Genomic DNA, 14,315 nt, shown 5'->3' with positions numbered 1-14,315 from the left:
TGTCTTTTTTAACAGGCTTCACTGCATGCACTTGACTCAGACGATGAGGAGGCCGGGCTAGACATCGACCTCCTCATCGATCTAATCCGAGAGCGGGAGCCGCTGTGGAATATGGGGAACGGCTGCCACGCAGATCTTGGTGTTACCCGTCGGCTCTGGGAGGAAGTATGCCAACAACTTGTGGACCACTGGGAGGACCTTGATGTTCGGGCCCAGAATCAAGCGTATAAGTATTCACAGTTCAGTTATGTTGCTGGATGTAACGTGTTGTTTACTAACCAATTTGTGCTTTCACTTTACCTGCGAAAGAGTTGTCAAGCGGTGGCGGTCAATCAGGGATCGCTTCAAGAAGGAGTTCAACAAGGAGATGCAGGCCCCGAGTGGATCGGGAGGACGCAGGAGCAAATACAAATATGCTAGAGCCCTGCTGTTCCTCCGGTCGACGATGGTGAGCAGAAGGTATATATTACCCACCCCATTTAATAAAAAATGTTTACATGTCTAACACTTTTTTGGGTTTCAGCCAGGGCCAAGCAACATCAATATATTAATTACCTATTTTTTTTTCTTTTTTTCCACAGTAGTGTCTGCAGCACTCGGGAGCCTGCAGAGTTGAACCCTTCTGGTGTGATCCCTCAGGAGTCCGCCACCGCGGGACACTTTGACAGACCCGACGCATCTACACCATCCCAGCCTTCCCTCACATCTGGTCCCTCTGTCCCATCCACCAGCGCTGGAGCATCGTGGCAGACTTCGTTACATGAAGCTGCTGGTGAGGATATAGCTTTTTCTTTACCCCACCCCTCTGACACTGCTGCCACCTCTAGAACACCTGTGGGTTCTGGGTGGCAGTGCCAGAGGGGTCAGGAAAAGAGCTATGCGCCCGAGTTCTTCCATCTAAATGCAGCATTCCAGAACTGTCTCAAACTGTTGTCTGAGCAAATGACTGCAGGATTTAATTTGCTCAACAACAGTATTCTTGAGTTGCACACACGTCTGGATAAGATACATTCAGATGCAAGCAAATCGCCATATCACTCCTTTTTCCAGGCTCTACTCGAGCGCATAGACAAGCTATCTCCTGACCAGCAGATGCATGTAATGCAAGCCTGACAGTTTGCCCTAGTGCATGTTACCTCCAAAGCCCCTCCACCCATCCCGGTAGTTCCTCCCACATCGGCCCCCCCTCCAGCCACTGTCCCTCCTCCCCCTCCTATACAATACCAGCATCATGCCCCGTACCAGCTTCATGCCCTGTACCAGCATCCTGGCCAGTACCCCTTCCCAATTACATCATCTGTGCCTCCATTCCCTACCCAACCTCTACTCCCTGCCCACTACCACCAGTCTCCTTCCATACCCATCATGCCCCCAACACAACCCTCTTCTCCACCCACCACCTCTTCTGCCTCCCAATCCCTCCACTCTACCCCTCAAACCTTCCCAATTCCCAACACTACTCACAGTTTTATGTCCACACGTTCTCTTTCTTTCGCCACCCCTTCACCTTCTGTTTTTCCTCCTGATCTTTCACCACCACAATCCTCTCTCCACACTCCCACTGTCGAAGTGTCCCAATTTGACAGCCCCTCCAGTATTATCTCCACCCCACACTATGTAAATTTATAAAAATTTTGTAAAACATTTCTAAATAAAACAATTTTTTGGTTTAAAAATTTTGTGTTTCATTTATTAAATTATATGGTTAAATACTTTGGGTAAAACAAGGTACAATACTTTGGGTAAAACAGGTACAATACTTTGGGTAAAATCCAACCAGATACAATACTTTAGGTAAAACAGGTATAATACTTTGGGTAAAATAGGTACAATACTTTGGTTAAAACCAAACCAGGTGCAATACCTTCGGTAAAACCCAACCAGGTACGATACTTTGGGTACAACAGGTACAATACTTTTGGTAAAACAGGTACAATACTTTGGCTAAAACCAAACCAGGTACAATACTTTGGGTACAACATGAAAAAAAGTTTGGGTAAAACCCAACCAGGTCCAATACTTTGGGTAACAAGGGTCAAGACTAATTTTTCAAACTATCTCATCTTGCCAGTGTACTTTTCCTTGAGGTGAAATAAAGTACTTAGCAAATTTGTCCCTCATTCTGGAAACTGACACAGAACTTCTATAAGTAATGTTCTGATAATCATGCAAGGTGGTTTCTTCAATGTGGTCATCGATGGAAATCAGTTGCTTGCATATAACAAAATTGTGCAGAACCACACAAGCTTTCACCACCTCTTCTTTAGGTTGATAGCGATCAACAGAACTAGCCATTTGGCTGTTAGAATCCCAAAACTCCACCATTCTTCGTGCTCGTGTTAGGCGGTAATTAAAAACTCTCTTAGTTGGCGTCAATCCACTACTTGAGTATGGCTTCAGCAGGTGTTTCGAGAGTTGGAACACTTCATCTCCAACACATACAAATGGCATTGGTGACCCCGAGGTTTCAGGCAGCAGTCTTGGTGGTGGAAATTGGAAGGTGTTTCCATAGAGAAGACGCCCCATTGAAGACACTTTAAAAACTTGCGAATCATTGCAGCGGACATAGGCCCCAATATTGATCGCTATAAATTTGTATTTTGCATCTGCGATGGCCATGAGCACAATCGAGAAATATTTTTTGTAGCTAAAATATTCAGATCCAGATGCAGCAGGTTTGACGATGCGGATATGTTTCCTGTCCACTGCACCCAAGCAATTGGGAAACTGACAAATTTGTTGGAATTTTTCTGCTATTTCCAGCCAACTCTCCATTGTGGGATGTGGTGTAAATTCGCCATGTAAAGAGTCCCACAATGCTTGGCAGGTGTGCTTCACAATTCCCGATATGGTGGAAATTCCAAGTCTGAAAATGTAGTGATGAAAGGGATTCTCCCGTTGCAAGGAATCTGTGGAGAAAAAGCAAGGCAAAAATTAGTCCAAAATACCAGAAATAACATTACAGTTATAAGTCAGCTTTAACAGCAGAAGATACAATAAAAATAATTATTAAAAAATACCAGCAACAACATTTACAGTTATAAGAGTGCTTTAACAGTAGGAGATACAATAAAAATGGCTTACCTAAGAGTCACCATCAGACGCTCCGCCGGTGAAACTGAGAAGCAGCAATATGTATCACTTCTTGTGATGAGGTGTCCAATCCGTTCCACCAACAAGTCGAAGTTCTCCGCTTTCATCCGCACGTAGCTGAAAAACTTCTCAGGGTTTCCTCGCAACTCCATGTATAAAGTAGAATAAACCCGACGTGTCATTCTCTGTGCTGTGATTGGGTGGATCCAAAAACGCCGTCAGCGCAGACGCATAATGCGCTGTCTCTCACGCTCCTTCTTCATAAAAAACGCTTTCAAACGATTCACCTCAAAAGTAAAATCCACAGAAATCTTCAGAATGTTTGCCATCACGCCTTCCATCTTCGCCACTGGCTCTACAACCTGTCAAAGATGGGCTGTAGGAACACTGTATATATAGGTTTTCAGTAGCCAATCACAATTGGGAGCCTCCCATTGGTGTTTTTAAAAACCGGATTCGTCGTAATCCGTTGTAAAACGGATTAAAGGGCCACTGTTACCCCCCTCCAGCCGTTATAAACTAAAAGAGCCACCTTGTGCAGCAGTAATGCTGCATTAAAATTCCGCAATGTGTGCACATACCCTTCATAGTATGGAGCAAGATTCAAGGGCTCTTTGTTCTCAGTATCTGAATCTCAAGATAAATGTAAAGTTTGTGACATTGACTTTTTTTACATTACTTATTAATGACCTGCTCTAGATGTCGTGCAGCAGCCACACTGCTGAACAAAACCTATGAAAACTTATACATACATACTGTAGATACACTTAGGAACACATTAGACAACATACAGTGGCATATGAAAGTTTGTGCACCCCATGTCAAAATTACTGTTATTGTGAACAGTTATAAGCAAGTTGAAGATGAAATGGTCTCTAAATGGGCTAGAGTTAAACATTACATATTTCCTTTGTATTTTAGGCAAAAAAAAAAAAAGTTGTGTCATGGGTTTACTGCGAGAGAGAGGGGCCAGAAGACCGCAGCATATGATTAGACGCACTTCTCCTTCATATTAAATGGCGCAGGTTTCCGTTAGCAGTGCAGGGATCAAACTGTTCAGTTTAGAGTTTCTGAAGCTTTGATATTTGTAAATTAATGAATGGTTGTTTACCTCTTATCAGCTTCAACAGTTTATTGTAATGTTATCTTTGCAAAACAGGGACGCAAAGCCACTGAACAATGATGTCTGCTAATATGTTGACTACATATTATACTAGGCCATAGAGTTTGTTGACTTGCAAACAGGATAGATTATAAATAATCAAACAATGCGGGTTAAGCTCATCACCTCTTTCCCCTGTGAATGATTGCTTGAAAGTCTCCTTATATATAGGAGACTTTGCGTCTGCTCCAAGTTATTCTACAGGATATCAGCTTCGCAGGCCACGGCCACAGCTGGAAAAACACAAATCTGCTCCATTGACCATCGCTGAACCCTCAGACACGTCTTGAAGGATCCAGTTTGGGACAATCAGGTCACCTGGCCACATACCTCACTGTTCTCAGTCAGTCTCCTAAGCTTGTTGTTACCTTCTATATGTGCAAAAAGCGGGTTGCCACTGGTGGGGGTAGTAGGCCCTGGAAGCAGCTTTAAACCCACCCAGGTAGTATTATGCCTACGGCGAAAGGAGAGCGGGCATTCAGTGGGATGGTCCCTGGTCCATGCGGTCTCGAGCCTGTACTAGAGCACCTGCTGACCCTTATGTCTCCACAGATGGTCTCAGCTCTTCAGTATTGACCACTCTTTTCTCCTATATATAGTTGCCTCTGGCAATCTGCATTGCCAGAGTCAGTCTTAAACTGGTGTTTATACTTAAAATACCGTATATACTTGAGTATAAGCCGCGATTTTCAAGCCATTTTTTTAGGCTGAAAGTGCCCCTCTCGGCTTATACTCGAGTCATTATCCCAGGGGGTCGGCGGGGCGGGGAAGGTGGAGCGGCGGCTATCACATACTAACCTGCTTCTGGCGCGGTCCCTGCATCTCCGATGGTCTCTGGGCGCCGGCAGCTCTTCCTGTGTTCAGCAGTCACATGCTACCGCTCATTAAAGTAATGAATATGGACGCGACTTCACTCCCATAGGGGTGGAGCCGCATATTCATTAGTTTAATGAGTGGTATTAGTGACCGCTGAACACCGGAACAAGCTGCCGGCGGCCCCGAGAACATCTGTCAGTGAGAAGCAGGGACCGCGTCGGGAACAGGTGAGTATAATGGGGGAGGGTGAGCATTGCGCGATATTCACCTGTCCCCGTTCCACCGCCGGGTGCCGCTCCGTCTTCCGCAGTGTCCTCTGGCCGTGATGTTCAGGTCAGAGGGCACAATGACGTGGTGTGCGCCCTCTGCCTGAACAGTTACTGCAGAGGACGCGGAAGACACAGCAGCGCCCGGCGGTGGAAGGGGGACAGGTGAATATCGCAAGTGCCAGGGGCCTGAGCGACGAGAGGTGAGTATGTCATTTTTTTTTGCAGCAACAGCATATGGGGCATATTATTCTATGGAGCATCTTATGGGGCCATAATCAACCTTTATGCCGCATTGCTTGGGGAAAATGTTTCTATGGTGCATTGTCAGGGATAAAAGTTCCCCATTCATCCGTTCCGTGATTTCCAATGATCGAATTCCACCAATCAATTACTTATCACCGATCATGAGGATCAGTGATAACTTATTTCCACCAAAGAGTCCCTTTATTGCAAACTACAGTAATTGTACATCCCACTTATAGTATGTGCACAGTAGATGTGCACGAGCCTCCTGAATTTTACAGTCGATGCTCCACTATAATGGTGATAATGGCTAACAGGTAATTGAATATAACTGTAGGGTGGGATCCTGGAGTCAATTCCTCCTGTGGGTCCCAGGCACCCCGGTCCGAGCCTGCAGGTTAGATGGGGTCATTTTATACCTATGAGCAATGCAATAGCCGGACTTCCAATTTCAGACTTTTGCACCGTCAGATTTTGAGAATTCTAGCATGTAGCCTTATTTTGCAGGTGCCAGCTGTGGAACCTCTCCGCAGCATAGTCACATGTTTAGTGTCAAGTTATTACCGTATATACTCGAGTATAAGCCGACCCCCCTAATTTTGCCACAAAAAACTTGGAAAACTTAATGACTCGAGTATAAGCCTAGGGTGGGAAATGCAGCAGCTACCGGTAAATGTCAAAAGTAAAAATAGATACCAATAAAAGTAAAATTAATTGAGACATCAGTAGGTTAAGTGTTTTTGAATATCCATATTGAATCCACCTCTATGGGAGGTGGAGCCGCATATTCATTACTGTACTGAGCGGTACCATGTGACCGCTCAGTACAGGAAGAAGCTGCCAGCGCCGGGCAGCCAGGGACCGCGCCAGGAGCAGGTGAGTATTATTAGACAGCCCCCGCTCCCCCTCCCCTGCCGACCCCTGGGTATGACTCGAGTATAAGCCGAGAGGGGGACTTTCAGCCCATAAAAATGGGCTGAAAATCTCGGCTTATACTCGAGTATATACGGTAAGTGTTCTTGATGTTATTGAGCAAGTGTAAAAAAAAAAAATCAATTTGAAAATGGCGCCCGCCACACCTGCGCAGTAGTAGCTAGCTGGTCACTTGTCTTCTGGGGGAAGGGGGTTATGATTTTACCTAATGGTGCGTTTAACATGGCACTATCCAGGCCATAAAATGACTGCAGATTTGCTATATACATCTGTGGGTGTTTAATGCCAACCACCCTACAATGTGCACAGAATGGCAGCTTAAGTCATGGCACCTGCTGGACATGTATTTGCCATTCATTGGGTATTTGATGACCTGTTGAGATGGGCCGATGGTCAGCCTGCTTGAACAGCTCGACCCCAAATATTGGCTGGTCTCAATAAGCCCTAACTCTCTGTGTGTGCTCAGTGGGCTGATTGTATGAGGCTACCTTTCTGTCAGACCTTTACGTACAAGGGTAAGGGAAGGCACTTATAGTCTCACGTGCCTAAGGCGGGGACAGTGCTGGAAGTGGCGGTCATGTGACCGCAAGTATGCGATCTGTATATTCCCAGAAAGAAGCCAGAAACAGTCTAGTCGGATGGTGTCTGCATACTTGCAGTCACTTGACCGCCATTCCCGGTGCTGACTACGGAGAATCCCCACAGCGTGCTGTGTGATGATTGACAAGTCTACAGTCACATAGCGTGACTGCAGACTTGTCATTTTAGACCGAACAACCCCTTTAAGGAAACAAAAACATAACTCCTATGTATACTTAAAAGGGACATAAAAGGGGGCTTGACTTTTGCATTGACTAGTAAAAAATTAATATTTGTGTTCACAAAAAAGTGTTTTATGTATATAAATAAATGATGAAGAACACTTAAACAAGTGAAATCAAGTATGCTGAGTGGTGAGTGTCCGACCACTGGGACCTACAGTCAAATGATAGATAATTTGGGGACATTTTATCCCTGACAAAGCGAACTTTAATCCCCATTACAAAATTGTGTGGCATATTGGACACCCGGCCACCACTCCAGTCATCTATGCGGCTGTCAGAGCTCGGCACCCCCATAGGGAATGCATGGAATGCACACTGCCACGCCATTCTAAAGGGAATACATGTTTCCTGTTCTGTCTACTGATATGGGTCCGATTGGTCCAACCACCACCAATCAAGTCTTACTTGATTATAATGGAGCAGTGACGAAGGAGCACACTTAAAGGGAATCTGTCACCGGGTTTTCTCTACCCCATCTGAGAGCAGCATAATGTAATGGAAAGAGACCCTGATTCCAGTGATGTATCACTTACTGGGCTACTTACTGTACATTTAATAAAATCACTGTTTTAAATGCTGAAGATCTAGCAGATTGTTGAGCTCTGTATACGACTGGTCCACACCACTGACTGGCAGCTTTCTGCCCATGTACAGTGTACACAGAAAGATGCCAATTAGTGGTGGGGGTGGGGTAAAACAGAACTAATGAATATGCTTGACTATCAGTCAGCAGGTTTACTAGTCCTCTAGTGATAATCTCCTGCTGATAAAACACTGATTTTATCAAAACTACACTAGGAAGACCAGTATGTGACACATTGCTGGAATCAGGCTTTCAGCCCCTACATTATGCTGTACTAAGATTACGTAGCAAAAGTCTGGAGACCGATTCCCTTTAAATTACAGTAGGGTTGCAAGGCAACGTGATGCTAACTGAACTGCAGTGAAGTATTATAGGCCCATGGAAGCCATGTGATAGGGAGTCCTGGTTATGGCATCCCGAGAAGGCTGAGTAGTAGATGTGCTCTCTGCGCCCACAGGGACAGTCAGATCCCATACTCCGAGAGCCATGTAGGCTCCAGGCCGAGGGCACAGAGAGGGAGAAAGAAGAGGAACTGGGCGGAGGGAGGGAGACGGGCAATAAGTGCTGAGAGCCAAAATGTACTCAGGAGGAGGAAGGAGCACGAGGCTGAATGGCACAGAAACGCCAATGTGCCTGCATGGTGCGGAGAAGCAAAGAGGAGGGAAAAGATGGGGAAAGAGGGCACATGGCAGGAAATTGGGAAGAGATTTGTTCTCATGTAAAGATATCTACAGATAGAACAAAACAAGTGAAGGAATGAACAGAAGGGCATATAATATAACATAATATAACATATATAATATAGCATAACATAATATAATAACATAACATAATATAACCTAATATATAATATCATATAGCATAATATAACACAATATAATATAACAACATAGTATAATAACATAATATAACACAATACAATAGAACATAATATACTATAAGCAGCACTTGGCGTCTCCAGCGGGTGCTCCTGCGGTACCACTTCTGCCATAACCCACCAGTTCCGGCCACTACCCCCAACCCTCAGACCAGTCCCCAAGGTGAGGACCCCATGCAGTGCTTGGGACCCTTCTGGGTGACTTCCCTACCAGTTTTCCCACTAGGAGCCACATGCTTCGTGATCTCTGTAGCTTTCCATGACTGGATCACAGTGATTGCCACCCACAGCTACTGCCCCCCGCACGGCTGAGCTGGGTGGGGCTGGTGCACCCCCCATACGCCCAATACCCGGGGGTCCTCACTTTCCGGGCACCCCTGAGAGTGTGGCGAACTCACCAGCCTAGATTTGGTGCGCTGCAGGAATTCCTCCATGGTTTGCAGTCGGGTAATCCCTGGGGACGCTGCAGACCCCACACCTGATGCTGGGCCCCTCCAGCTGTGGCAGCGCCCCGTCACCCGCGCAGTCCGGAGCAGCACGGGCTCCCCGGGAGAAGGCGGCGGTCGGGAGCGCGCACGAGCCTCTCCAAGGTGCTGAAATGTGACCCCGCACGGTGCAGGCTCCCAGCGGTAACCCCTTCACTGCCAGCAGCACTGGACTCACTGAGGAGAAGCTCATAGCTTTAGAAGGATGCCTCCATAATGGTAGGCTGGAGTCTAGTAATCCACTGGCTGCTAGAAAAGAGAGTAACAACCCAGAAACATTTATTAAAATTGCCTCTCCAAGATGCCATCCTGAATGTAGCATAGACACCGCACATATGTGCATGAGGCGTGGCGGGTCACCGCTCTGGTAATGTTATTTTCTTCCATGGTGCTACTTGTTCTATGACTAACTACAGGCTAAGGGCTGAGCTTTTCCTAGATATCCCAGATCTGTGCAACTACAGGAGCACCACCCTATATGGCTACTGTGCAACTACAGGAGCACCACCCTATATGGCTACTGTGCAACTACAGGAGCACCACCCTATATGGCTACTGTGCAACTACAGGAGCACCACCCTATATGGCTACTGTGCAACTACAGGAGCACCGCCCTATATGGCTCCTGTGCAACTACCGGAGCAACACCCTATATGGGTACTGTGTAACTACAGGAGCACCGCCCTATATGGCTATTGTGCAACTACAGGAGCACCACCCTATATGGCTACTGTGCAACTACAGGAGCACCGCCCTATATGGCTACTGTGCAACTACAGGAGCACCACCCTATATGGCTACTGTGCAACTACAGGAGCACCGCCCTATATGGCTACTGTGCAACTACAGGAGCAACACCCTATATGGCTACTGTGCAACTACAGGAGCAACATCCTATATGGCTACTGTGCAACTACAGGAGCACCGCCCTATATGGCTACTGTGCAACTACAGGAGCAACACCCTATATGGCTGCTGTGCAACTACAGGAGCAACATCCTATATGGCTACTGTGCAACTACAGGAGCACCGCCCTATATGGCTACTGTGCAACTACAGGAGCAACACCCTATATGGCTGCTGTGCAACTACAGGAGCAACACCCTATATGGCTACTGTGCAACTACAGGAGCACTACCCTATATGGCTGCTGTGCAAAGGATCATGGGATCACATGCCCAGCAAAGACCTCTTAGTTGGCAGATAGCTTGTGAAAATAAATGCTGTCCATCATTAATAAAATTAAATGACATAATAATGTTGACAGTAAGCACTACTACATAAGGTTTTGGCTTACAGATACTGCTGTAGAATACTGACCAAATACTGAGCGTGTGAACGCGGCCTAACATTACCCTGAGATCGTAATGAAATGGATGGCTCATTGCTGATTTCTATCAGGTCTATAGGTAATTTGTCATTCATGCACATCATAACAACATGTCAAGTATAACTGGATAATTAATTCACCATTCAGTTACCGCACCACTCTAGCTTTTTATTTTACCGCTGGAGTGGTGCTTCTGATCTAAGGTCCCTCCTCCGCTCTCATACCTGCCGTCATCTTCTATCACAGATGCACCCTTCGCTCTCCGGTAGTCTGTGACCTGCCGGAATGTTCCAGTGTTTCATGGAGTGAGAGGCCCACAACTCAGTACATGTCTATAATAATAATAATAATAATAATCTTTATTTTTATATAGCGCTAACATATTCCGCAGCGCTTTACAGTTTGCACACATTATCATCACTGTCACTGATGGGGCTCACAATCTAAATTCCCTATCAGTATATGTCTTTGGAATGTGGGAGGAAACCCACGCAACCACGGAGAGAACATACAAACTCTTTGCAGATGTTGTCCTTGGTGGGGTTTGAACCCAGGACTCCAGCGCTGCAAGGCTGCTGTGCTATCCACTGCGCCACTGTGCCGCCCCACGGCCATGTCTATGTCTTGGTCTGGCCTCCTTCTGGATCTCATAGACTTGCATTGGGCGATTGTGACATAACTTTTGACTTCCGGACACTCAGAAGTTGTGGTCACAAGATAGCGCCGTGGGACCGGAGCGGCGCCCAAAAAGGGTGAAGACGCCAGAGGGTGAGTATAAGGCCGGGGGCTGGGACCTTACATTAGAAGCACCACTGCAGCCCTGAAAAAAAGCCTGCTGGAGTGGGGCTTCAAACACATGGCCACTTGGTCTATGTGTTTCTATGTGTTTGGTTTTTTTGTCACAAGATCAAAGATTTCATAAAATCAAATGATACAATAACATGACCACAATCTCTGCGCTACATAAGTTTTCACAGGTGTGTAGGTACAGCTCTCGACTTATAGTCTCATTTTCAGCACATCTGATTGGAATTAGCAAGGAGACATGTATTGTTCTGCGATCCCAGGGTAATATATATATATATATATATATATATATATATATATATATATATATTTATATACTGTATAGATAGATAGAAAGAAAAGGGCAAATGGTCTGAATACTTATGACCATGTGATATTTCAGTTTTTCTTTTTTATTAAATTTGCAAAAATTTCTACATTTCTGTTTTTTTCAGTCAAAATGGGGTGCAGAGTTTACATTAATGAGAAAAAATGAATTTACCAAATGGCTGCAATAAAACAAAGAGTGAAAAATTTAAAGGGAAATATGTATTAATTAGCCCTGTTTTATTTGGCCCATGATCAGTTCAATATAGCAATCCTTTCTCAAGCCTATATTGAACCGAAATGTCACCATCATGGGCTAAATAAAACAGCTCCTTATTCACAAATAGCAGTGTACTGCTCCTGTTTTTTTGACTACTACATTCAAGGTTTGGTATATGCCTGTGGGAGCTCACTTTGCACCCGGACTCTGTGTGTGCTAAATGTGCTGCTCTGTTTTCCTATTTTTTTTTATAAAGATAGATAGATAGATAGATAGATAGATAGATAGATAGATAGATAGATAGATAGATAGATAGATAGATAGATAGATATTGGATAGATAGATAGATAGATAGATAGATAGATAGATAGATATGGGATAGATAGATAGATAGATAAGGGATAGATAGATAGATAGATAGATAGATAGATAGATAGATAGATAGATAGATAGATAGATAGATAAGGGACAGATAGATAGATAGATAGATAGATAGATAGATAGATAGATAGATAGATAGATAGATAGAGGTAGATAAATGGATAGATAGACAGATAGATAGATATGGGATAGATAGATAGATAGATAGATAGATAGATAGATAGATAGATAGATAGATAGATAGATAAGGGATAGATATATATGGGATAGATAGATAAGTGATAGATAGATATGGGATAGATAGAGATAGATAGATAAATAGATAGATAAGGGATAGATAGATAGATAGATAGATAGATAGATAGATAGATAGATAGATATGGGATAGATAGATACTATCCCATACTGATCTTGCACTCCTCCCATTGACCTTGCAGGTGGCGGTAATCAGCTCTACCTGCCCATAAATTGTAGGTTTAGCCCAGAGTGACATGTTTTGTCCATAGTTGTAGGCTGGTGGCCCAAGAGTGGCATATACGGTAGAGTAGGACCCATCAGAGGGAGATCACCTTGCCGTGGTTTATGGGCACACATGAATTGGCCAATTTATGCGCTAAGAATCTTCATTACTGTAAGTTTTATGAAAAAAAATTTTTTGAAAAAAATTTGTAAAAAAATATTTTTGAAGTATAATTCATATTGAATACTTGTCTGTGTTTTCACATGGCCTAGATTCATGTACATGTGCTGCTGTGTTTTTTTGTCTATATGATGCAGCTTGCAGCTTTGCACATGTTCACATTAGGGGTGCTGGTTGGTTTTTTTTCTCTATTTTTTTCTCTAGATAGATAGATAGATAGATAGATATGGGATAGATAGATAGATAGATAGATAGATATAGATAGATAGATCGATAGATAAATAGATAGATAGAGATAGATGGATAGATAGATAGATATGGGATAGATAGATAGATAGATAGATAGATAGATAGATAGATAGATATGGGATAGATAGAGATAGATGGATAGATAGATAGATAGATAGATAGATAGATAGATAGATAGATAGATAGATAGATATGGGATAGATAGATAGATAGATAGATAGATAGATAGATAGATAGATAGATAGATAGATAGATATGGGATAGATAGATATGGGATAGATAGATAGATAGATAGATAGATAGATAGATAGATAGATAGATATGGGATAGATAGATAGATAGATATGGGATAGATAGATAGATAGATAGATAGATAGATAGATAGATAGATAGAAATGGGATAGATAGATATGGGATAGATAGATAGATAGATAGATAGATAGATATGGGATAGATAGATAGATAGATAGATAGATAGATAGATAGATAGATAGATAGATACATATGGGATAGATAGATAGATAGATAGATATGGGATAGATATGGGATAGATAGATATGGGATAGATAGATAGATAGATAGATAGATAGATAGATATGGGATAGATAGATAGATAGATAGATAGATAGATAGATAGATAGATATGGGATAGATAGATAGATAGATAGATAGATAGATAGATATGGGATAGATAGATAGATATGGGATAGATAGATAGATAGATAGATAGATATGGGATAGATAGATAGATAGATAGATAGATAGATAGATAGATAGATATATAGATAGATAGCTATGGGATAGATCACTGAAGTAGACATGTATAGTGTAAGCTTCCGCTACGCTTTGCTGCAGAGCTGTACCCGTGATCTGATCGCTGCTGTGAATGAGTTAATGTTAGTGCGCTGTCTGCTTTCGCCAAGATCTTAGGCCACTTCTTAAAACCCTGGCAGCTTGCCAAGCACGCCCCCCACAGGAAGCCAGAGAGAGCCAACCAGTGGTGAGAGCACATCATAGAGGGATCAGCACTGCAATGGTGGACAGCGCCCAAGAGGGTGGAGGCAGGGCGGCTGCTCACACACCATGCACCACTGGGC

General features: G+C 43.8%; 1 protein-coding gene across 4 annotated transcripts in view; it reads right to left on the bottom strand.

Moving 5' to 3' along the window:
* Positions 1–9,563, bottom strand: part of PRUNE2 (prune homolog 2 with BCH domain) — a 488,633-nt gene extending 479,070 nt beyond the window's left edge. For 2 of the 4 annotated variants that reach the window (XM_077249022.1, XM_077249023.1), the window contains exon 1: positions 9,199–9,563. In XM_077249022.1, the coding sequence (XP_077105137.1) occupies positions 9,199–9,234 (36 nt within the window). In that variant the 5' untranslated portion in view covers positions 9,235–9,563. The remainder of the gene's footprint in view (positions 1–9,198) is intronic. The other 2 variants (XM_077249020.1, XM_077249021.1) reach the window with 2 other exon arrangements.
* Positions 9,564–14,315: the final 4,752 nt, after the last annotated feature.

This window comes from Ranitomeya variabilis, chromosome 1 (assembly GCF_051348905.1).
Source record: "Ranitomeya variabilis isolate aRanVar5 chromosome 1, aRanVar5.hap1, whole genome shotgun sequence".
NCBI classification, from domain to species: Eukaryota; Metazoa; Chordata; class Amphibia; order Anura; family Dendrobatidae; genus Ranitomeya; species Ranitomeya variabilis.
This window is presented reverse-complemented; position numbering and strand designations above follow the sequence as displayed.